Consider the following 25424-nt stretch of genomic DNA (forward strand, 5'->3'; position numbering starts at 1 on the left):
AAATAATAATTTTCGGTTGACTTTAAAAATCAGTCTCTGAAACATTTTTTTTTAATATCCTATGCACCATTTTACAATCCCTGGAGAAACCGGTTTGACTGGGCAGTTAAGAGAGGAAGTCAACACTTTCCTGTGCTACGAGAGCAGCCCAGCTCCCTATTATGGCAGCGCCCTTCACCCCTTTGTAAAATCGTGTATGCGGGTGTCCTGAGCTCCAACCCAAATAAGCTGACTGACTGTTATCTAACCAACTACTTAAGCTTGTGCGACCAGCTTTGTACCTGCAGTACAACTGCGGGCGGTGAACTGGATTAGGAAGTTGCCGAAAGGTGCGGTCTGACAGCCACACCATGAAAAGAGTTTTTACCACCACCATCCATCTAAATTACTAGAGAATGCAGATGACACAAAACCTTGCTTTAAGTTTTTGTCGTTGCTGCAAACAGCATGCCTCTTCTAAATGTGTGCTTAGAAAAATTTACACAATTCAGGTTATCAGCGCACAGACAAAACTTTTCAGCTTTTAATTTTTGTGGCTGCCATGAACCTGTCCAGACTGAGAAGACAATTTCATATAAGAAATTTAAAATTTAAAAATCTGAAAAACAAAATGTCTTGGTCTGCACTGGGCTTTCAGGAGTGAAACGAATGAAACGGCGTCAAAACAAATAAAATAGTCGTAAAGAAATCTCCTTCACAATATGATCAACACCTTGAAAACCAGAATGGAGAAAAGCGATCATCGTCTGAGCATTCTTCCGACATGCAAAGCCAACACAGGTCATGAAACAATTTTTTTTTTTAATGCTTCTTGGTTGATTGCGGCACTGAAGTTTCCAGGCTGCATATAAAATGAGGTTATACAAGTGAATACAAATATTTCTAAATTTGTGCGATTTTGAAGTTAAATAGAATGATACAAGTCACAGATACCTTGTTTTATTGTAATCTGTGTAGTGTTTGTTTTTATACTTGTCTTCAATGTAGGCTAGGAGTATGTAATTTGTTTCACCTTTGTATGCCACACACAACTTCAGGCAGCCATAGAGCATTAGCAAATATTAAGGCAAGGATGAATTGTGCATTCCTGGAAGGAAGACTTTGTACAGGCCGTGAGAGCTTGGAAATGCCTTCTCTCTGGACTGCTGCATTCTAGTGCGTACTACTCAGGTGCATACAATAGACCCTTTGCAAAACTCTGGAAGTCAGCTTCCCTGCACAGCAAAAACCCCTGCACCATGGCGGCCAAACCTGATTTGAGAGCCGAAGTTGGGTGCAGTGCAGGAGACGTCTATGTGACAATAATGGCCACGTCCATTTCCTGCACACCTGTCTGTTTTTGCTGCCGCAATTATGGTATTAAGAGGCCATCGGGGAAGCCAGTTCCTCGCAAGTGCCATTCAAATCGCCTCTCCCGCCCCTTTGCTTCCTCCTCGTTATCAAAAGCGAAGGAAGTTCTGCTCACCAGGTTCATACATGATTATCAGGCTTGACACAGTATTCTGCGCTGCACCCAACTTCTGCCCCCCAAACAGGTTTGGCCGCCAAGGTGAAGGGGTTTTTATTGTGCAGAGAAGCTGAACCCCGAGTTTTGCAAAGTGTCTATAGCTCAGCTTAGAGTTACTGTATATGCTGCCAAAAAGGTAGCATTATTATATACAGTAACTACAGCTCTGCTAACAGTATGGCTACATCCACGAGCTGTCTAGCACTCGACTCCACAAAAGGCGCAGCATGGTTCAATTTTTTCTGTCGACACTCGGCCTACGCCGCAAGGGAAGGGAGGAAGGTAGGAGTGAAAGTGGAATGAGAGGAGAAGCACAAACAGTGTAGAGCTACGGAGTAATTTCGACCACCTGGGGACATTTAAGTGCACTGACGCCGCACAGCACATGGGCGCATCTCCATTTCGCCTCCATCGAAACGCAGCTACGCAGCTGCCGGCGTTCGGTTTCGAAGGTTTCGAACACGGGTACCACGGGGGAGACTGTAGCCTTCCTCCATGTCCGGCACAGTAAGTGGACATTTTTATCAACTCGAGGTTTTGACAGCGGTCGAATCTGACGTGAACTATCAACTGAAGAGTCAGTTAACAAGACGCCATAAAACATAGCAGCACAAAACAAAAATTCATACTCTTCACCAAGGTAGACCAGGCAAGGTATATGGACCAGGTAGACCAGTAGATTTCTCACTAGAGCTCGGTCTAGACTCGGAGCAGCAAACGCTGTTCCGTGTTTGAAGATTTTCCTTTGTATTTGTAATAAAGTGTGTGGGTATCACGTTATGCTTTTTTTTTTTTTCATGTTCAATCAGTGCAGAGATACATACTACCATACTACGTACTACTGGCTCATACATGGCGGAAGAACCTTGGCTCATATATGAGCATGAAGAACTATCATCATCATTATATCTCGAGTGCACGAGGGCGCGACGTACAAAGCGCGCTGCTCGCGCCTCGCGCTCACGGCTTCTCACGGTGCTCGCGCTGCATAGAACCAACGGCTGCCAGCAGAACGCTGGAACCCCTTTGACATCGTTTACAGCAAGAGGAACGGACCAGAAGCAAGCTAGACTGTCGCCGCGGTAAGAAATGTCTTCTCAACCTCTTGAGTTATAGTTAGGAAGCTGGCGGATTGATCACTTTTGAGGTATAACAGGCGATCTATCGTATTCGTTTCAGGCAGCAGTGGTTAAATAATAGCTTTAGGATAGGGGGCCCTGACTCATGTTCACTGCTAACAAAAGGCTCACGAAACTTTTGTATTTTCAAGAGGTTTTAGTTGAATGGGTGGACTTTCATCAAGATAGTAGGAAACCCAAAGAAAGGAAAGCTAACGTGGCATTTTAGATTGTTGATAAGACATGAATATATATATATATATATATATAAGCGCACAGTCTGGCAAGGACAGAGAAAAACGGGGGATACACTATAACTCGCGAAAATTTATTATGAACCGCAGAGCGGTGAAAATGTAAGTCTATGCTTGACCGTGCATGTTCAACCAGCCCCCCCCCCCCAAAAAAAAAAAAAAAAAAACACGATTTCTTCGAGGATAGACCCAAAAAAAAAAAAAAAAAAAAACTATTCGTTTGGACGCATCAGGTATGCACATTTGTCAAAAAAAAAAAAAAAATGCAGGTGCTGACTAAAGCATGGACAAGATCTGTGTTTTCCAAGCTTCAATGGTAGGATCCGGCAACCTTTTTCTCCTCACTGCATGGTTGTCTCTCAGCGAGTTAAACCGTAATTCTTGCTGAGAGATGACTCTGAACTCAACCTAAAGGTAACATACACTCACTCGGCAGGAAATGATTATGGGACTGCATAGTCTAACCGTTGCCATACTGTCACTGCCTGGCTCTGTTCATGGCTCGTTCCGCGGCTATTAAGAATCAAAAACATCACGTAATGCAAACTAAAGGGGAACACACACCAGGAAAGATGAGTCATTTATTTGAATGTTATGAATTTAAAAACAATTAAGAAAAAATTTCACTCAGAGGATTTTAACAAATCTTTCACTGCTGAGATAGTGTTAATCTATTGCGCCACAGAAACAACAAAAAGGGCTTTAAATGCGCTCTCGTTTTGACGATATTTTCGCTATTTGTCTCCAGGTGACACTGCTCAGAGAGGATGTCATAAATCTAAAAATCAGGTGTAAAAATTGTTTGGTACTTTGGTGAAATCAGACCATTGAGTCTAATTTTGCCAGAAAAATTCCCATCTGTGTATTTGGAACCATTTGGATGCCACTTTGAATGGAAGTGTGTTTTTAAAAAAAAATTGAATAATTACATTGGACATTTCAGGTTGAGCCTATGGGCCTGGTGTGCTCATAAAGGGTAGAAAAAGTTGTTCTCATCTCATGTAAGGCAGTGGAAGGAGCAGTGAGGTGTCGGCTTTCAGATAGCATCACTGCCATAGAACAAAGATTCTTTCTGCTGCTGTTCTACATTCAACCATACACATGTATGCAGCGTGTGTGTGTGTGTTGCAAAGAAGGAGGAGGAGGCGGAAAGGCAGGGAGAGTGTGTTACAAAATACATGAAAAACAAAGCACCTAAATCCACTACTCATATTCAGCTGGGAGGGCTTTCCTTTGCCTGGACTCGCCGGCCTACATGCACGAGTGCTTCTGATGGCGGCACTTGGTTTCAAGCCCTTAGGTCTTCACACTAACAGCATGCCACACTGAGTGGAAGGTGATAAATAATGAACAAACTGGGCTTTGCTCCCAGTGGCAGTATGCCGACAAGCTAGACCCATCCCCATAGCGAGCACAGAGGGCAGTTGTCACAGGGAAAGCATGTTTGAAAAAAACTCTTCCACAGCAGGAAGACCACGGATTCCTTGCAATGATCATATCGGATCTCCTTGAGGTGCCCGTGGCATACATGAGCGCATGCGGCAACACTGCTCTGAGCTCCGTAGGGACCCACCAGCAGGGACCACGTCCACCGCCATTCATTTTCTTTACCACTGGCTCAGTCCAAACGAAGGGTTGTGCTTCAGCGCAGTCTCAAAAAAAAAAAGTGCAGGGCTGGCATGGCTGGGCAAGCTCTTCAGTGTGTGCAGCTATATGGTTTTTTGAGCGCTGAAAATGTTGACACGTTTTTAAAACAAGTTAGTGTGCAGATGCAAATTCCATATGCTCAAGGACGTGTATAATATGGACGAATAAGTTTTCAGCGAGCCTGTATCCTCTGATATTTTCAAGAAATGTGTGGTCATGTGGGTTGGAATTGAGGTTCATTCATTTATGTCTCGTTTCTTCACAGTGCGTGTAATCCAGTTTTCGATGTTGCCAATGCGATTCCTGTCTGGAAAGAAGCAGATATGAGATGTGAATATCAGATGCAGAGTGCCAATTTGGGCTAGTGTTCATGTCTGTTGTTGTCCTCTCTGTCCCCGTTCTTAATGCTGCTTTCTTGCTACATTACAAGATTGCTTGCTACAACACAGACTTAAGCACATGCTTAAAAAGCATAATCAAACCTCATACACAAAACAGTGACTTTGCACGCTGTGTGTCTCATTCCGATCTTGGGCAGCTTTTTAACAGCATTCCTGTTGGTATTGTGAAAATCAGAAGCGTAACAGTAAATGTAGTTGCGTGTTTCACAGTGCATTTTTCGTCTGTTCCTGGGGAAAGCCAGGATGGGATCCGAGCGCAGAATTGGTGGCACTGGTGTTGCCGGTTCCAAACAACCGCATTTTTACATGATGGCTCCCAGATGACGCTGCATCTACTGCTGAAACTGCAGCGTACCAGGTCCTTTAAAAGATTACCTGTCGACTCCCAACTGAAGTGGGCAAATGCATGTTGTTCACAGGCATGCTTGGATCACACAAACCGAAGGAATACTACAAGCATGAAGAGGGGGCACAAAACAGCACATGTTTACTGACATAAATGTTTTCAGCAAGCATATATAATGCTTGCATTGTTTCCGCCTCCTGAAGCCAAGTAGTGCTAGTTATGTGTAATGTTATTGCTTTTAATCATGACTGTAGTAATGAAACAAATGATAACTAAGCAAATTAGCTGCTGAAACCCTTAAATTTTGTAGTCGAATACAACTCAATCTGCAGTAACCGCAGCACAATTCCTCTTTCACAAAAAGCGCTCAGCTGTTAAGTGTTCTCTAGTTGCCTAAATAAAAAGGAAACAGTCGGGCCATATAAGTCCAAGAATTTTATTCATCTGGGTTTAGTGCAGTTAAATATCAAACTGATCAATCAAATATCAAACATTTGCTGTTCTTTGGAGTAATACACATGCCGGGAATGATTGCCTATAGTTAGCAGCTGCTGTATTTTTTAACTTGTGTTCTACAGACCATTTTTGTGGTGAGGAGGAAAATAGTCTCATACTCCGAGTGTACTGCACCACTGTTTCTCCCTGGTATATGGGGATGCGGTGGCAGTAGTGAGGGCATCAGAGTACACTACATAGAAAGTGCATGCGCTATGTAGTCTTTTGCACACAAAGCGTCTTGAATAGCCTGAAAGTGTCTAAACTGCTCAGCTGATGTGACAATAGCAGCTGGCGGTGCGATATGTACGCATTTTCACATACCTTATCCCTGTCCTTTTCTTCATTTCGCCCCCGTCTTTGCTTTCTCTATCTCCTACTTGTTTGTGCCATTTCAGCCGGCCGCAAATCAGGTGCTAACAAGCGTCGTGGCTAGCAGTCCTTTTAAGAATGATGCAGGACTAAAATCACGATTTGCACAAAAAGATGTGTTTTTAAATTTTAGTTGTGTTTGATTGTGCATGTTTTGAAAAAATGTCTCACTAACTTTGGTTGTCATCTCCGCAGTAGTAGTATTAACATTAATATTTTTTTGGGAGATGGGGTGCACTCAACACCGAAAGCGCCTATGAACGCCGTTTTCAAAATGCAGCCTCATAGCAGGCAAATAATTGAACACGGAGTGTATCTACAAGTTCCAGTGCTTGTTTTTCATGCTCTCTAGCCAAAAGGACCTGCTGTCGAGAGAACAGCGGAGGGCTAAAAAGCAAAACGGAAAGAAAAGGCATATTTTGGGCTGTTGGAACAGCAGATTGATAAACCAAAATAGAAGCTTGGATTGAACCTTTGAACACTGTTTTCGCACCACTGGGAGCCAAGCTAAGCAAAGTGCTGGACAGCTTGGGGATAGAATATGGAGCCTGTACAAAGAGGGACACACAGTTAGTAACTAAGTAAAGCATTTCACAAGTGCAGACAAGGGTGCTGGACAGCTATAAAGCTGAAAAAAGCAACCACAGGAAATGGACTATAACAACAAATGGACTATAAAAAAATTGTTCATAATAGCATATGGCTGCTCACAAGGTTCCTATGTTACTGCATTGTCACAACAAATAATAATTAGTTCAAACTAACTCAAATTTTTGTTTATTTATTTCCTGAAGTTCAAGGCCAACCTGCAGGATGCATAAACTATTTATGAAAATGGATTAGGGAAAATGAGCCTTGTCATCACATGAAATTCCATCATAATGCTTGCAGTATGCAGCTTGGAACAGCAGTACTCAAGGTATCATAAAACCTTTGGATGGTTGAAGCTAGACTAAAGTTTTAAATTGTTGTGCTGCTCATAGATTGAAACATAGTTTGAGTGTTGAATATTTCTGAACTTCATTTTTCTGCATCGCTTTTGCAGGAGGTTCATTAATAAAGAAGATGACAAGTCATGCACCGGTGCGTAATTGCATATTTATCTATTTTGTTCTTCAATAAAAGTGTATGTTTTCTGGTACAAATTTTGATGGCTTGTGCAAGAAGACTGGTTGCTGCTTTTAATATGTGGAGTCCAGCTTAATGCACTACAATATTGAGCTTAATCAAGGGTGTATATTTGTAGTACATTTTCCGTGCAGTTAGTCATACAATGTCAGCTTAAAAAAATAGATAAATTTTGTAGTTTTTGCGTACCATTGTATTCTGTTAATTTACAGAACTTATGGACAAATATGCACAGTAGTAGGAAACTTGTGAACATTTGAACTGGTTTTATTAAGTGAAGTCACGTCCGGTTTTTTGTTTAATTTGAAGTGAATACAGTGGTGACCAAAGTAACCTTTTTTTTTAAGTGCACAGCCTATAGTATTTATTGTTTCGATCAAAGCATTGACAAATTGGGTCGAGAGTTCAGCACTGTGTATTTGCACAACTGCTGCTGTTTGAGTCTGGTACAGTAAACTGATGATGTTTTGTGCTGATGTTCATTTATAGCACGTATCAACAGCCAAGTCGACCAGTAATGACCTTGACCCTCTGGTGGACATGTTGGAAAGATGCCTCAGAATTCGAACTACACCTCAGGAATTGGATTCTCCTACCTCAGACTTTATAGTCAATGTATTGCGTGCAGCCTGTCTGCCATTTGGCTTGAAGGAGGAAGCGATGAATGTGCCCCTTTTCCATTTGCCACCTGATAAATCGCATATTGAGGACTCAGTGCCAGTGGTTCACTATTTGAAGCTGATGCAAGTCTTATTTTACCCCTTGGGCGTCACTGATATTGGCTTGACAGACCTAATGAAACCAAAAGCAAAACGCACTCGGGAGCTTCTGAAGATTCTCGTGGACAGTTGGCCACGCATGACTGCCATCTACACTAAGTATAAGGTCTGTTTTTCTCTTATTTTTATGTTTCTTGTGAAAGCAAATGTTTTGAATCATATATGAGTATCAAAAATCTAGGTACTTCATATCACAAATCATGTAACCTTGTGTTTGGTGCATCATAGAGTTGCTTGTGCGCCATAAAATTCCATATAAAAAACTGTTCTTCTAGATAGCATTTGCTTTCATTTAACCATATGGTCAGGTATCTATATTTCTCTACATAGTTAATCTTTGTTACCTGTATCTCTGTCGGGTCACATTTACCATCATCGTAAACCATTATCACCGATTTCTCTCTACTGAATTGCAGCCACAACTGAGCTCCCTGTGTCCCACAGATCCTCATTAACTCCTGCAACCCATCCCGCTTGTCAGCCAGCAAGGCAGTATCATCTGCGTACATCAATCTCGGTAGCACTTGTCTTACTTTTTGTCCTCCCTGCATATATCCCAAGTTTACTCTTGTGTCACTCTTTTCAAGCCACTTTTCCACCTGACTCATTATATCATGAATAGCAGGGGTGACAAGGGGCAGCCTTGCCTGAGTCCTTTTTTTATTCCTGCTATCTTTGTTTTTTGTCCCTCCAGTGTTATGATAGCCTCGTTATCTGTATATACCCTTTTTAGGAACCTTGTGACTTCGCAACCATTGTTGGCAATCAAAATTGGAAGTACAGAATAAAAACATTCAGCCACAAATTATTTATTAAACACTAGTTAATTCCAGATGGTGATCCTTTCTACTAATGCTATACACATTGTTCCAAAACAAAAAGACAATAGGAAAACAAGTGTCCCGCCCCTTTAATAATAGGCTTTCATGCTTTGCCAGAGGTTGTCGTTCTGGGTGATACAGGCATATGAGTAAACTAGTCAGTGCTTTTTTTTTTTTTTTTTTCTTTTTCTCTTTTTTTTTTGTATGTGATGTTGAACTGCTGCACAGCTGGTGGCATACATCCAATTGACTGTTATTTCTCCCAACCAGGAAAAGGAAACGAAGCAGCTGCTGGCCAAGAATGAAGCAACTAAAACTGCAATCGCACTTTCCACCAAGACGGAAGAGGCAAAAAAGCTTGCTAGTTTTCTTATCAAGGCTTCTGAGGAAGCAGAGCAGATTGAAAAAGAACATTCCGCCTGCGACAAGTCTCTTCAAGAACTCTGTGACCGTAAAGCTGCCATCATGGCCGACAATGAAGAGCTCGAGTCAGCTTTTGCTGCTTCTACCGAGGCAATAAAACGGGCTGAATTGGACATTGTGAAACTCAAGGAAGCCATAGAAGAACAGCGGGCCGCACTGTGCAGGTATGGGGGAATTAAATGTTAACGCCTGTGTCATCTAGATCAAATAGGAATGCTACATGCATTTTTTAGCGCAAAACTTTAGAGGAGCTATATCGATAAAACATGGCATTATTGTGAGGTTGCGACAAGGAAAGAGAAATGGAGAGAGCACATAAGCGACAGAGGAGAACCAGTACCAGTGGAGAAAGGTAGCGGATGGTGTGCGAAGGTAGTGAGGAAATGTAGAAGGGCAGCATACACGAGGTAGAGAAAGAGCAGTAGGGGAAAAGAAAGGAAAAGTGGAAAGGAGAAAACGTGCACTGGAGTACAAGAGTAGAAAGTGTGTCAGGCTACGAAAATATCAGCTGGAGTTAACTCCGCTTAAACTGGTTAAGACATGCGAAAGCACCGTTTTGGTGTGGTTTCGCTTGGTGGTTTAGGATTAGGACACTGGCACAGCGATGTCAGTGCTTGTAAAAGTCCGCAGGTAGTGAAAATTATTCCACAGCCCTCCATTATAGTACGCGTTTTTTCTCCCACCTTCTTTCCGTCCCATATGTGCACTTAGGTCTCGGCAAAAAGTGTGCAAGATACTGTGCGTTTTCCTTTCCCATATACCAATTTCAAAGTTAAGCAGACTTTGCTAGGCATCTGTGTACCGCGCAATATCGGTGCATGTAAAGATCCCCTAGTGTCGAAATTTCCACAGCCCTCTAGTACAGCATCTCTCATAGCCTGGAAAAGTGCAGTAGCTGCCTCACTGTCTGGTGGACACCTGCAAGAAGTGGGCATACAAACTTTAGACGACTTTGCTAGACTGTGAACCTCTGATTAGTGCTTTCACACTGAAACGGCAGCCCGCGCTGGTGGAGAGTAGCGGGGCTTTGACCTTCAGTTTGGCGAAAGTAGAAACAGAAGCACTGTGCAAGGAGGTGTAGTAGGAGTGAAAATGAGCAATGGCCATGTTTTCAAAGACTAGCTTAGGTTGCATGAGACATGCAAACGCAGTCATCTTAGCTGCTTATTTGTTACTCTGGTGTTTATGGCAGGCTGACACAAGGGTTTTCGTGAATTAAAATGAAAGAGCAGTGACTACATTGCAAGTTTTTGTAAGCTTTATGTGACCTAAACTTAATTTTTATGTAACAGGCTGCCATTGAGCTGGTTAAGCTGTAGCCAAAACAACATGAGAAGTGTAGTGATAAATTATTTACCATGCCTAGCCAATTTCTTGTGTTGAGCCATGTATACTGATGCCTTAAGCAGCATTTCATAGGAGAAAAGATGTAACCAAATATTTGGTCCAGGATGCAAAGTTTTTTAATGCATAGATTGTTTTGGCCCATGTGGACTTTCCTGGTGCAATTGGTAGCTGTTAAATAGCAGTGACTTTGCTAGAAAAACGGTATTTGCCACGTTAATGCCGTGTAATCTTATTCTTGTGGCTCCCTTGAACGTAGGCATTTGTTGGACGCAATGCCGACTGATCGACCTCTGTAATGCACACTTATGCCGTAGTGACCATGCCTGCAAGTGTGACTCAGCCCTACAAAACTTTGGTGCCATTCACGTTTCCTTCTCAGGTGGCTGGGTGCTGTTGACATGAAGGCCCCAGAATAGAATATGAGTTACTTGGAACTTTTGCACCGATGTTTTGATCAATAATTCCCATACAAGGGTATGTGTACATTGCCTGAGTCACTGTGCTCGATGCACTAGTTCGCTGATGTGCTTCCAAGAGAATTGAAATTGTTAATAACAGGGCTGTCGTTCTGTCATTCCACCTGATGTCCACAACATCATTAATTGCCACTTTCTCTCTGTTTTATTAACACACTGTGCCACAAAAAATACTGAAGTCTGATTTTTTATTAAATGTAGAAAACTAAGGGGACATATATTTTTGAACCTTAATGAGCTTTCAGTACAATGATCTCATATATACTCGCCTTGTAGAAGCGTTCACTAATATTGCCGTACATGTAAAACATTTACCAGGTGTTCCAGTTCAGTGTAACCAAGATTTTAAAAGTAAATGGTAGAGCTAAACTCTGTGTTCTACATTCTCTTATGCTGCCTTGCCAGGCAATGGGGCGCGACCCGTTCAGCGTTGACGGTATGGTTCAAAGAAGTCGTTCCAGGAACCCACTGCCCGAGGAGCAATGGCCGGGGAAAGTGGAATGCCACATTGTATTCAGAAAGCATATTGGCCCCTCACTCTCTCACTGGGAAAGAAAAACTACTAAACGCTTGTAATGCGACCTCTGGCTCACAATCTTGCAGTCAGGTGACACGGGAACGGATTGTTGGCAAAATGAAAAGTAATAAATTTGCTCTGCAGGACCGTATGATTTGTTTTAAACTGCTCCCGCACTGCATGCGCCTTGCTTGTGTGGTGGTGCGCTCCCACGCTAGCCCTGGAAGGACTTCAGCTTCACTGGTTGTCCCAGGTGACCCTCCTAAACCTTATGAGATGCCGTGCAAAAGGCGAGCATCCTAGCGTAGTGAATCTGACGGCTGTTGAGAGTAGTGTGACCTAAACTACAGTATTCTTTATTTTGTGCTCCCCAAAGTTAATTAGAAAGTCCTAATTTTAGTTAACTGAATCCTTCAAGAAAAAAGTTGTGCAGAAGCTTTTTAATTTATTGCTCGTTATCTTTTTAAACCAGTCATGGGCTGGACTTGAACGGCGGTTGCGGCACATGCTTTGTACAACGTGTGCTCTCGGGATGTTTTTTATCTGCTGCCGCCAGTAGGCAATCGTGGCACTGCTACCCTACCCTTCTTTTGCGGACGAAATGGCCGCTGGCGCGCAAAGCATCTTGACACTTGTGCTCTGGGATTTTGTTTTGGTGCGCTACAGACTGGCTTAAAATATACAGGTTGTTCAAGCCTGTGGCTGCAAGCATGTACATACGTTAAGCGTACGTTACTCATTTGTGAACCATATGTGCGGATGGTAATGAACGCTGTCATCTTCCCCGAAGAGAAGCACACGCCTTGACAAAGAAAGGTTATGTGCCTCTGCACCGAAAGAGTATCGAGAGTAGATAAGCCGCGTAACCGAACCTATAGTGGGTCATTCACCGACCTGACTGTCAAGTCACGGGGAGATGCTCGTGATTGAAGACACGCACACAAGCAACCAGAGAATCGTCCGAACGTGAAACGATGCTGCCGCTCAGCATGTTGCAAGATAGTGCACACAGGTGAAACTGGTACTCTGCCTCAGTCATGCTCCGATTGAAACTGGCTGGCAGAATGCGATGCACTGCATCGAACAATGAAATTAACAAAAACAGCAGACAACGCTCTCGCTTATATGCATCATAACTGGGCTCATGTTAACCTTACGCTTTGATGCTGCTAATTCACTGTTTGCAACATACAGAAAATACGACAGAGAATTGGTTTTTGAGATTGCACTTTAAAACAAGTCATGCACATTTAGAAATAACAAAAACGTATACTGATGCCTGATCATAGTCTTAACAACATTGAGATTATTTGTTGAGTGAGAACTTCATGCAGTTAACTGGGGATGTCAGTGACTCAATTTCTGCAGCTAAGGGAATTCATGTTAAGTCACTGGTGACTCGTATTATTCATATATCAAAAACATTATCATGTTAATCTTTGACTGTTCGGAAAGAATTAACTTGCATATGAATTACTTATTGGGACATACATCATTAATATTATGGGCTGTCGGCAGGCTATAATGTTAACGCAAGAAGTCTGCACGTACACTGCAGCTAGAGAGGAAGCCAAAGTTTTCACCCGTTGAGTCTGCATCTACTGATGATCACATTGACTACAGCTTGCTTTAAAGCTTTTTAATTTGGCATAAGCCCACATTCGCGTTCAGTTTACTTTCTGTGAAAAATAAGCATGCGAAATAAATTAAAGTACCACTTCTCCATTTAAGGCCTCAATGTATATTGTACACTCTGCATAGTTTTATGAAGCGGGAGGGTGATTTTCTTCTTTGTAGTTTTTAGCCGCCAGCTCTATAAAGAAAATATGTTATATGTTTGAACTTCTTGAAGTAGGTGAACCCTCCACATTGTTTTGTCTTTATTTTGTTGCCCTGTATCTTATAAATGAGCTCTTTAAAACTTGAAACCAGGCGCGCACCAGCTGCCGCCGTAGAAACGAACACCCGGAATGGGGTAGGCCCGCCATGCGCCTAGCGGCGACAGAGGACACAAGTCACTTAGAAGAGCGCCCATTGTATCCGTGGCCAGTGTGCAGGCGGCACGAAAGCAATGGAAAGTGTCACGAAGCACAAACGGGCTCATTCAACACTACCTTAATAGGCTGACTACGTTTCAGTTTCGCTTCTGTGAGCTTCGCGCCAGTCAGCAGCAGTGGCGCTCATTGGCTACGCACCAGCCAGCTAACTGATCCCAGTTGCACGGAGTTTCAGATATTGGATTTTTTACGCGCTTTCAATGCGGTTCTTTGCTGCTCCCAAAGCGTGCTCTTATCAAGTGCCATGCAACGTGTCGTGCAGCGAGACCTCACACGTGCTGTGCCGCAGGCTGCTTGTGAAGCGGCACTCCATTTCTTTCTTTATGGCACACCCGCTACCACCGTGAAGAATGAGCGCCAGAGAGGAGTAAGTGAAAGCCGTTGGCACTCTGCCAAGTTTGCCCCCCCCCCCCCCCCCAAACCGGTACAGCTAACATCAAAAGACACCCACACTGTGATGTTATCGTTGAGCAGCATTTTGGCGCGCTGCCAAGAAATAGGCTGAGTGCTGCTACGGCACGAAACGGAGGGACCCGATAAAGACCGACACTTTTTTCTTAATTCTCAGCGGGAAAAGTGGGCGTTAAGTTCAATATGCGTTTGGGTTTATTACGCCAGTGAATACGGTAAATTTACCCCAATGCAAATAAATGGTTCCTGTCAGGTTTTTCGAGGCATTTCGATAATTCGAACTTCTTTTCTGGTCTCATGAAGTTCAAATTACTTAGCTTTTACTGAACTGTAGGCAGCCAGGGTCTGTAAATAGCGCTGTTTTTTATCTCTGAAGAATTCCAGTTGTCAAGTCGGTTCTTCTTGCTTCAGTTTGTGGAGCGCACAAACCTTATCTCTCTTTGAAAAGGACTTGTCTTTTTCAAAGCTCGACTCGGGTCCAGGCTGAGGACTGAAACATAGGCGCAGCACATCTACACGAAAGGTTTGAATGGATGGCATTGCGAATACCACCTCGTGAGCTGTTGACATTGCACTTCTTTACCCTGCCACTAGTACCCATGACTTGAACTGTTTCCATCCAATTTTACGCTTCAACAGATGATGGGGCAGTGGAAGCTCACCTTGAACTTTGTGCACATGAAGCACATATAGAATTACACTTGAGCCAAGCCAGTCATAGTCGTCACTTGGCTTAATTTTTTACTGTACAGTTTTATGCTAAAGATAAGAAAACAACAAAGCCGCAGTATTTATTGAACAAGTAAACAGTGTTGTACCATTGGCGACAGGAGGTGGAATGCAGACAACTGTTTTGGGAAGGTGATGCTGCAACATATGTTGTCAGCATATGGATATCCAAGTAATAGCATCAAGTATAAGCTATCGTTGGATAGCTTATATTGAATACATTTGCACTACGCTAATTTCAGGTCCTAATTACCATTAATTGTGATTAAGAATTGAACTTTACAACGTTGTCATATATTATTGCAAAGGTCTCAACGAGTAGTGTCCATAGAAAAAGTGTTAATCCATGCAAAACCATGTAAATTTGAACTATTGGTCATTTAACTTGGTTCAACCATGGTTAAATCTTAAGCTGATAAAAAAAAAAAGAACTGGGTTTTTGAAATGCAGTTTTTTGGCCACCTTAAAGTTACCTATCGCATGATCTGGAAACAGGGTGCTAGTCTTTCTCATCTCCTCTACTCTGCAGACAGTAGTAGCAGCTGGAGACAGGCTGCTACCTAAATCAGGTCACTCTGGCCACATAGCGCAACTTAATGGAGAGGCAACGAGTGCACTAGTCATTGTGGATGACAGGTGACAGCTGCAGCTAAGGGGTTGATTACTGCTTTGCATCAGTAACTGCACTGCAGACATGCTTGGTCATTCTAGGTGTTTTCACATGTAGGTTAAGTGCCGAGGACAATATATGGATCTGATTTGTGATAATACATTGCAGCTGCTTGGTTGTAGTTTTCCCCAGCCACCTAAACATACCGATCCCTGTTGATGGTGCAGGAAAGGCAGTGGAGCTACAAATGCTACAACTGATAACCCAACTCGCCGTGAATAAAGCGCTTAACTTTAAATTTTAAATTCTGCAAAATGCCAGAGATTGAGAACCACAGATCCATGAAATTTTGCGAGAGACCTGAAATTGCTTTTGGAATGCATCTCGCTTTATATTCTGATCTGTTATTGTGAATTCTTTTCCTTCTTTATCAATCTCTTCGGTGTAGCTAAAGAAGTGACCTTTGCCACTATGCTTAGGAGCCACTAGAAGTGACCAGCTTTCTAATTATCATATGTTCGTAATTTTTTGGCACCTGCCAATTCTTAGCACCCTCTCCCCCCCCCCCCCCCCCCCCTTTCCCCGTCGCCCCAACGTTCGTGAAAGAAAATTAAAACAAGGTTTTGCATGCGAATCTCGGTTCCTGCCTTTTGCGAGGAAGAACACATAGAGCCGGAGCCGTCGGAAGTCCGGAGATGCTGCAGTGTCCACGGTGCGATCTCTGGCTTCTTATATCAATGCATTCTGGCCCTACACAACAGCTCGCAGCACAGACCGCCAAAAGACGGCCTGGAATCAACGGCCATTCGGCATTGCTCAGCAGGTTTCGCAGGCCTGTGTTGATTTGTTTCTTGGCAGCTGTTTGACAGCCATAACAGAAGTTTGATGAGGGTGCCCCAGCTTGAAGTTGAAGCAAACTGTAATTGTGCTTGCCGGAGATGTTTATCAAATTTGCTTGCCAAATACAATTTTATGCCCATCTCGTCAAGATATTACCGCAATAATGGTGGTGCTGACGACCAAAAGTTAATTCTATGTGTAATTTTAGCTGAAAGGTTTTGCTGGGAAAACCATTCTACGGCACGCACGTAATTGTGCAACACATTGGTTCATCTGCTTCAGCCACGGCTCAACGCAGCCACAATTGTAACGTAGTTGTGTCCTTCGCGTGATACATTGGCTTTTATTTGTTTTCTCATAACGAAGTTCATCCACAGCACAAAAAATTGATGAATGTCGCACGTATTTATGCACGGCCACAGGTCGATGCTGACCGTGCAGTCGCGCACATTGACTGCGCACATCGACTGCAAATGGGTTGGTGCTGCACATTTCCATTTTTTTCAATGTCTATCCACATCGCGCAGACTGTCCAGATAGTTCGAACTGTGTCTCATGATGTCGATTTAATGTTCACTGCTTCAGTGCTTGCATGAAGTAGAGTAACAGAGAAAACAGATAAGCATTAGTTGAACCGCCAACCACACTATTCAAAACTGGACACCAAGATGGCGTTTGTCGCACACTAAAGTCAACCTCGACGTCACGTTAATACCCCTTATTGGAAACTGGTAAAAATCCATAAATTGTTTTAAACAGCCAAATTAAAACTTCTAGCACATTGGTAATTTTGATGTCTTTACAGGTTGCAGAAATAGAAGCAGCTACATTACGCATTTATGAAGAAATTGACAAACTTCGGAAAGAACATGAGTAAAGAACGGCGTTGTCTGGAAGATGCTGAAGGAAATCCTGGTGATTGAGATGCTCCTTGGTCCAGCGTCCATGCACCGTTGTTAATATTTTTTTTTTTACTCACAACTGACTGTTCTGTGCGACCTGCGAGCTAACCACTAATAAAAGTGTCATTGTAGCAATTTATTCAAAAACTGGCAGCAGCAGATGTGTTCTGATGCTTTGCTATGGAAGTGTTGTAGTCATGTGTTCTGTACTTTGTCGCTCTTTGTTTGGTTTGAATCGCTGTTTATAACGGTGGGTTCATATGGTGTACATAAATCACAGATCTCTTGTTTCTGTTCATCCTGTGAATGCTTGCAACACATGAAGAGTCCCCGGAACTTGGTCAGTGTGGATTTGTCTGCACGACCTCATTCATTGTATAAATCCAGCTTTAGGCAATGTAAATATTGTCTACAATTTCATTCCCTTCATCCATGTTTTGGCCAAACAGGTGTGCAGTGTTATGCAAATAAAACAAGATCCAATTTTATGGTAAAGAAGCGTCATACTTTTCATAAATACTTAGGCATAATTGTTACTCTTTCATGAACTTGAACAGTTCTCTATGTATATCCATGTGAGTAGCATTGTAAAATGCAGTGATCCTTTTCCTTTGCAAATATTCCTCCTTCTTATGTTCAACCCAGTGTTAGCGGTGGAATTTTCAACCTTTCCCCTGTTAATGTGTATGGAAACAGACTGAATTTGTTTGAAGATATGGAATCAAATACCAACTGAAATAAAAGCAAAACACAATTTAGCAAACTGACTGACTGACTGACTGACTGACTGACTGACTGACTGACTGACTGACTGACTGACTGACTGACTGACTGTCTGACTGTCTGTCTGGTCTGGTCTGGTCTGGTCTGGTCTGGTCTGGTCTGGTCTGGTCTGGTCTGGTCTGGTCTGGTCTGGTCTGGTCTGGTCTGGTCTGGTCTGGTCTGGTCTGGTCTGGTCTGGTCTGGTCTGGTCTGGTCTGGTCTGGTCTGGTCTGGTCTGGTCTGGTCTGGTCTGGTCTGGTCTGGTCTGGTCTGGTCTGGTCTGGTCTGGTCTGGTCTGGTCTGGTCTGGTCTGGTCTGGTCTGGTCTGGTCTGGTCTGGTCTGGTCTGGTCTGGTCTGGTCTGGTCTGGTCTGGTCTGGTCTGGTCTGGTCTGGTCTGGTCTGGTCTGGTCTGGTCTGGTCTGGTCTGGTCTGGTCTGGTCTGGTCTGGTCTGGTCTGGTCTGGTCTGGTCTGGTCTGGTCTGGTCTGGTCTGGTCTGGTCTGGTCTGGTCTGGTCTGGTCTGGTCTGGTCTGGTCTGGTCTGGTCTGGTCTGGTCTGGTCTGGTCTGGTCTGGTCTGGTCTGGTCTGGTCTGGTCTGGTCTGGTCTGGTCTGGTCTGGTCTGGTCTGGTCTGGTCTTGTCGTGTGTGTGTGTGAGAGAGAGAGAGATAATGTGCATACATAATTGGTAGTAGAAATCATTCATTGTATTTCACCTCATATACAACAACCACATTTTTGATATACCTGGCACCCAGTCCCAAGACTAACTAGTCTATTGGGTTCAACAACATTAGCCTAAGAAATGAAGAAATGAATTTTCAGAGTATTGTAGGCATTTCGATACAAAAAGTACTACACTAAGCTTATTTGAAGCATGTCCTATATTAAGGGAGCTGTGAAAAAGCTATTATCTCAAACATAATGACTGGGTAAAATTTTGATTGTGGGTAAATGGTCTTATTCTAGTCTTGCCGAGCCTGAAAGTTTGTGTACAGTTCCATCATCTGCCAGGAGTTGACTGCAGGACGTCCCTTTGGTTTACTCGCTGCTGTAAGAACCATTCACTGCCATCGTGTTTGTGAATGCAGTGCACTATGCATATTAGGTTGAGCTAAAAGTACTGCCATAGAAACTTTTCAGCACGCCAAACGGGCTTTAGTTGCAATGAGGGCACTGTTCGAGAATTTGCTGAGCCTGCTTATCCATGAGCCCCCATGTGGTTTATATCAAGTTCTTGCCCAGGCGGCACAGCTATTACAATAAACGTATGGGATAGACTGTGGCATGGCTTTTAGTTCCAGCAGGATGTGGGCTCTGCAGTGGTCCTGGTTCCAGTGGCAGACTTGTGGCAGGCCTGGCTCAGCTTAACTGAGACTCGGATAAATGAGGGCTAAGCCCATTGGCAGAATGGGACCTTGATTGCTCCTTGGACTGAAACCAGTCTTGGCGTGATATACAGTTTATGTATATCTTATGTCAGCTATAATGGATGACTAATGCATATGCACGACTGCAAATTATTCAAGCAAAATAAAATCTTCACACAGATCATAAAGGAAGGCTGTAAATGAATATTTAACAGAAAAATATTGTTACGGGGATGTACTTAATGTGACGGCACTGCGATGGGCTGAACTCGACGCTAAGACTTCGGTAGTCGTGCAGAATCCACTCTCTCAGCATCGTCCTCTTTCTCAACGCTTCGTCGCGCCCGCGTTCCTCGATTGTCTTTGTCAGTGAGCAAATCACTTTAGTCCCGCGTTTCCCGGTAACACTACCCCCCTCGGCAAAAGGCAACGTCCCGGTGCGGTGTGGAAGGGGAGTAATATGGCTTGAGGTGGGCGACGTACGATTTCGGAAGTGGGTGTAGCAGTCGGTGACTTTGGGTGGAGCGGTGCCATCTCGTAGGTCATGTGGGTCACTGGGCGTAGTACACGGTAAGGACCCGCGTAGTGGGGCAGAAGATTTTGACACAACCCCACACGACGGCACGGAAGCCAGAGCAACACCAGAGATCCGGGAGGATAGTGCACATCGCGGTGGTGAGCGTCGTAGCGGCGTTTTTGAGTTTCTTGAGAGACGATGAGATTGTGACGACAAATCTGGCGAGCAGCGTCGGCTCGGGCGATGGTATCGCGGGCATAGGTTGTGACGGGGCCAGCGCCGGGAAGCAAAGTGTCGAAGGGCAGTAAGGGGTCTCTTCCAAAGAGAAGATAGAATGGAGAGTACCCAGCAGTGTCATGACGCGAAGAGTTATATGCAAAGGTGACAAATGGCAGACTAATATCCCAGTCGCGATGACTGTCAGATACGTACATTGCGAGCATGTCGGTGAGTGTGCGGTTAATACGCTCCGTAAGGCCGTTCGTCTGGGGGTGGTACGCAGTGGCTAACTTGTGCCGAACGGAGCAAGAACGAAGTATTTCCTCAACAACTCGGGAAAGGAAACAGCGGCCACGGAGCGGTAAGTAGTTGACGGGGAGCACCATGGTGAAGTATGACGTCGTACAAAAGGAAGTCAGCAATGTCTGTGGCGCAGCTGGTTGGAATGGCGCGAGTGATCACGTACCGCGTGGCATAATCGGTGGCCACAGCGATCCATTTGTTTCCTGACAAGGACTCGGGGAAGGGCCCTAGGAGGTCAAGGCCAACACGAGAAAATGGCTCAGTCGGGATAGCAATCGGCTGCAGGTGTCCAGATGGTAGCACAGGGGGTTTCTTCCGGCGTTGACAGAGGTCGTAAGCGGCTACATAACGTTGGACAGAGCGGTAGAGTCCAGGCCAGAAGAAACGCCGGCGCACGCGGTCGTATGTGCATGAGAGGCCAAGATGACCAGCTGTAGGGGCGTCGTGCATTTGTTCTAGAATGGCAGAGCGTAGGTGTTGGGGAACGACCAGCAAGTGCTCAGCGCCATCAGGTCGCATGTTGCGGCGGTACAGCGTATTCCCATGAAGGAAAAACAGGGCGAGGGAAGAGTCACGGCTGTGTGTGCGAAGGCGGTCGATAAGAGAACTGAGGGTTGGGTCCAAGCGCTGTTCGTCAGCTATGTGGGAAAAGTCCGATATAGAGAAGACACAGGGGTCCGACTCGTGGTCAGTAGAGGAAGGGGGATCGACGGTATAACGGGACAGACAGTCTGCATCCTGGTGGAGCCGACCTGATTTGTATATATACAACGGAAAAGGTATACTCCTGCAAGCGCAGTACCCAGCGGCCGAGGCGACCAGCAGGATCCTTGAGGGAGGAGAGCCAACATAAGGCGTGGTGATCGGTAATTACAGTGAATGGTCGGCCAAACAAGTAGGGTCTGAATTTTCCAACGGCCCAGAAGAGAGCCAGGCACTCCCGTTCCGTAATAGAATAGTTCTGTTCCGCTGATGATAGGAGACGACTGGCGTAGGCAATCACGCAGTGTTGGCCGCGTTGTCGCTGTGCAAGAATGGCACCAATCCCGTGGCCACTGGCGTCGGTGCGAAGTTCCGTCTGGGCAGACGGGTTGAAATGGGCCAACACAGGAGGATTGGTGAGAACAGCGATGAGGGTGGAGAATGCGTTAGCCTGCTCTGGTCCCCATGAGAAAGGAACGCCTTTCTTCAGGAGATTGGTGAGAGGACGAGCAATAGCGGCAAAGTTTGGGACGAACCGGCGAAAATAAGAGCACAGTCCTATAAAGCTGCGGACATCACGGGGTGAATGGGAAGATGGAAAAGCACTGACAGCGCGAACTTTGTCGGGATCGGGTTGCACGCCGGTGGCATTCACCAAATTGCCAAGCCAAAACTTCACTTCTTTAAGTTCAGTTGAAGTCCGGCACGGCGGAAAAGTGCGAAGATGGCTTTCGAACGAGGGCGAGAAGACAATCACGTCATCCAAGTAACATAGACAAGTCGTCCATTTGAAGCCACGGAGTAAGGAGTCCATCATTCGTTCAAACATCGGGTGTGACAAAAGCTGTCTTCTCGCGGTCTTGTTCGTCAACAGAAACCTGCCAGTAGCCGCTACGAAGGTCGATAGAGGAAAAGTAGCGGGCTCCATGTAAACAGTCCAAGGCATCGTCTATTCGCGGCAGCGGGTAAACATCTTTCCTTGTAATCTTGTTCAGATGTCGATAGTCGACGCAAAAGCGCCAACTGTTGTCTTTTTTTCTAACAAGCACGACAGGAGATGCCCAGGGGCTGTTCGAAGGTTCGATGATATCGTTGGCCAACAATTTGTCGACCTCCTGCTGGATGACTTGGACACACGATAAGGCCTCCGATGTACAGGTTTTGCATCGCCGGTGTCAATGCGGTGAGTCACAACTGATGTTTGGCCCAGAGAACCGGCAGCAAAGTCAAAAATTTCGGAGAAGGATAACAAAAGGTTGTGCAGGTCCTGAGCGTGTTCGGGGCTGAGGTCAGAGGCAATCATTGCGGAAATAGGGTCGGTAATTGTGGTGGGAAGTACGGGTGTTGGAAGGACGCTTGAATGTGCATGGGCCAGGAGTGAGTGCACAAATAGTGCAGTCTGTGAGAAGGGACAAGGTAGCAAGGGATATTCCTTCGGGGAGAACTTGGGGTGACAGACTGAAGTTCAGGAGTTCTGTGTAACGCGTATGATGAGATGAGGAAGAACGATGTTGCGGTCAAGAAAGACCTCGGTGATAGGGCAAGCAACATAGTCACGTCAGGCACAGGCGGGAAAGGTGACAGAGGTAGGTAAACAGCAGAGTCAGGGGGCAGGCAAGCGAACTCGGTGGAGCAAAGGCGGGGTGTAGATGGAGGATGTTCTGAGCAGACAGGTAGGTCCAAACGAAGAAGGCCGCTGGAGCAGTAGATAAGGGCAGAGTGGGCCGTTAAAAAGTCAAGGCCGAGGATCACATTGTGAGGGCACTGGTTGAGGACGGTGAACAAAACAGGGATGTGATGACCGGCAAGGGTGACTCAGGCAGTGCACAGACCAGTGACGGCGGCAGTACTGCCATCGGCAACACGAACGGTGGGCGAAGCGGCGGGGGTCTGTACTTTCTTGAGGCGGCGGCAAAACGATGAGCTCATGATCGAGACTTGGGCACCAGTGTCAATGTGGGCAGAGACGGGAACACCATCCACGAGCAGGGAGAGGAGGTTACAGGGCGAAGAAATTGGCAGTAGAGGATTTCCAGGTCGGGGTACCAATGCAGCGTCACCTCCGGGAGCTGCATTGGCTAGTTTCCCGTGAAGCGGCCGGCAGAGGACGACGAGGAACTGCGGCTAGGAAGAGGTGAACGGGAACGGCGGGCTGGTGGGGAAGGAGAGCGACTGGACACAGGAGGAGGCGGAGTGGTATCGGTGCGGGGCGGCTCATAACGAGGCGTGAAACGGCGGTGGATGACCGTAATCGGAGTAGCGGTCAACGTAAGGAAAACGTCGAGGTAGTGATGTCCAGCGGCTGCGGCAGTGGCGAGAGATGTGGCCAATACGCGAGCACGTGAAACAGATCGGCCTGTCGTCAGGGGTGCGCCACTCATCAGGATTGCGGTATCAGTAGCGTGGCGTGTAGGTGTTGCGGGGCGTAGCGGTGGCGACCATGGGAGGGATGGGGCTCGAACTGTGGTGTTCTACGGTGTGGCTATAGGGGACGCCCAAGTTAGCAACCTCTTGACGAACGACTGCTTGAATGAGGGATATCGTCGCTAGGTTACTGTCCGAGGAGGGCGGGTTGGATATGCAGCAGGAGCGAGCGCTTCCAGTTCACGACGCACGATGCGGGTCACATTTTGAGTGTTGGAAGGCTGCCTTAGGGTCGGCAGATCCTCGCACGTGGAGCTAGGGGCAGTGTTGGGGAGCCGATTTAAGCGATGCATGTGCACTGCGTTTGTGTTTGGCCTGCTCGAAATGTCGACAAACCTGCAGAACGGAGTCAACCGTAGAGCAGTCCCGACAGAGTAGAAGATTGAAGGCATCGTCGGCTATGCCTTTGAGGATGTGCCCCACTTTATCAGGTTCTGTCATGTCTTTGTCGACTTTTCGGCAGAGGGCCAGAACGTCTTGTATATACGTAATATAAGGCTCGGTAGATATGTCTGGGCACTTGTGGCGAGGTCCCTCTTGGCGGCGAGTTGACGGCGTTCTTATAGCGGCTAATATTGTACGTTACGGCAACACTCAATAAACGGGATGAATGCGTGAGTTTTGGGGATGTGTCAGAGATGGAAAAGGAAACAATAAAAAAGACCTAAAATCTCCAACTGGCTGATCCTGCATGTAAGACTCATAAACAAAGGCATACTGACGTATCAGACACATGAACCAATATGTAGTGGTCTATAAGACAAGCATGTATCAGCCTATAAGATGTATGGGCTTCTGCACTGGTCTGATACTTTTCTTATACAACCCACAGATAAACCTATGAAACCAATACTATTGCCTATAGGACAAATATGTACCAGTCTATAAGATTTATGAGTTTCTGTATAAGTCCCATAGAAATGCAGATACAACACATAGAATACCTACAGAACTAATACCGATTCTTATAGAACCGATAACGCTCCCTATTGGTCTTTTTTGCTAGGGGGCCAACCGGTTTTCCGAACAGGTCACGGAGTTTTTGTTTGCAAACATCCCAAGAGGGTATATAGATCTGCTTCGTATGTTTCGAACCACACGCGTGCCGTGCCAGTAAGGTAGAAGATGACATTGGCCAGCATCAGTGTGGCGTCCCACCTGTTGTGCTGGCTAACACGCTCATAAAGCGAAAGCCAGTCCTCGCCGTCGACCTCGATCTGTACCGCAGAATGGGCCAGGGTCACGGGGGTGGGCTACGACGACAGTTGGAGTTGCGGAGGTAGATGGAGCCGCGTCGGTTGTCATCGTGACGGTTCCGAGGTGACGGCCACTGCGGAGATCCATGCGTCAGATTGTGTCGAACCCGCGACCTCCACCAAGATGTTACGGGGATGTACTGTGACGGCACTGCGATGGGCTGAACTCGACGCTAAGACTTCGGTAGCCGTGCAGAATCCACTCTCTCAGCGTCGTCGTCTTTGTCAGTGAGCACATCACTTTGGTCCCGCGTTTCCCGGTAACAATATCATGGATAAGAAAGGTCTGCATTTAGTACAAGAACATGCCGTATGAGCTCATGTATTAAAGGCCCACATAGTACTACATCAGGTCTAAGCTTGGTATCTAAATGAGAGAGCTAAGATGTCCATCTTTTGTGGCCCTCTTTTGCTTTCTCAGCAGTACTGCAATCTGTGTAGGAATAAGCATACAAGCGAAAACACAGAGCAAGCTTGGAACCTAGCCGGGAATGGCGGTAAAATGTAGCGATACAAATACAAATATGTACCTCCTGTGGCTCTTCATCACTAACGTGTGGATGCAGGCTCGAGCATTTTGGAGCAGCTTTGGGAGCAGTAGTGAAGCCATTTTGGAGCAGCTTTGGAGCAACGAAACGAGAGTTTTGGAGCATTTGAATTGTGTTTTGGAGCAAGTTTCCAAGGTCAAACGCC

The 25424-nt window shown here is 45.4% G+C and overlaps 1 protein-coding gene across 2 annotated transcripts; it reads left to right on the forward strand.

Moving 5' to 3' along the window:
* Positions 1-1450: 1450 nt before the first annotated feature.
* On the forward strand, positions 1451-17938 carry LOC146206675 (uncharacterized). Of its 2 annotated transcripts, XM_084591459.1 has the most exons (6): positions 1451-2014; positions 2317-2589; positions 7186-7223; positions 8059-8153; positions 9139-9455; positions 17084-17938. In XM_084591459.1, the coding sequence occupies exons 1-6, from the start codon at positions 1893-1895 to the stop codon at positions 17094-17096; spliced, it is 858 nt and encodes a 285-aa protein (XP_084447585.1). In that variant the 5' UTR covers positions 1451-1892; the 3' UTR covers positions 17097-17938. The 2 variants fall into 2 exon arrangements, with proteins under 2 accessions (XP_084447585.1, XP_084447586.1); XM_084591460.1 differs by lacking the exon at positions 1451-2014 and having other exon boundaries at positions 2453-2589; positions 7758-8153.
* Positions 17939-25424: the final 7486 nt, after the last annotated feature.

Source organism: Amblyomma maculatum, chromosome 1 (assembly GCF_055883805.1).
Source record: "Amblyomma maculatum isolate TAMU_Amacu chromosome 1, ASM5588380v1, whole genome shotgun sequence".
In the NCBI taxonomy this organism is placed as follows: Eukaryota; Metazoa; Arthropoda; class Arachnida; order Ixodida; family Ixodidae; genus Amblyomma; species Amblyomma maculatum.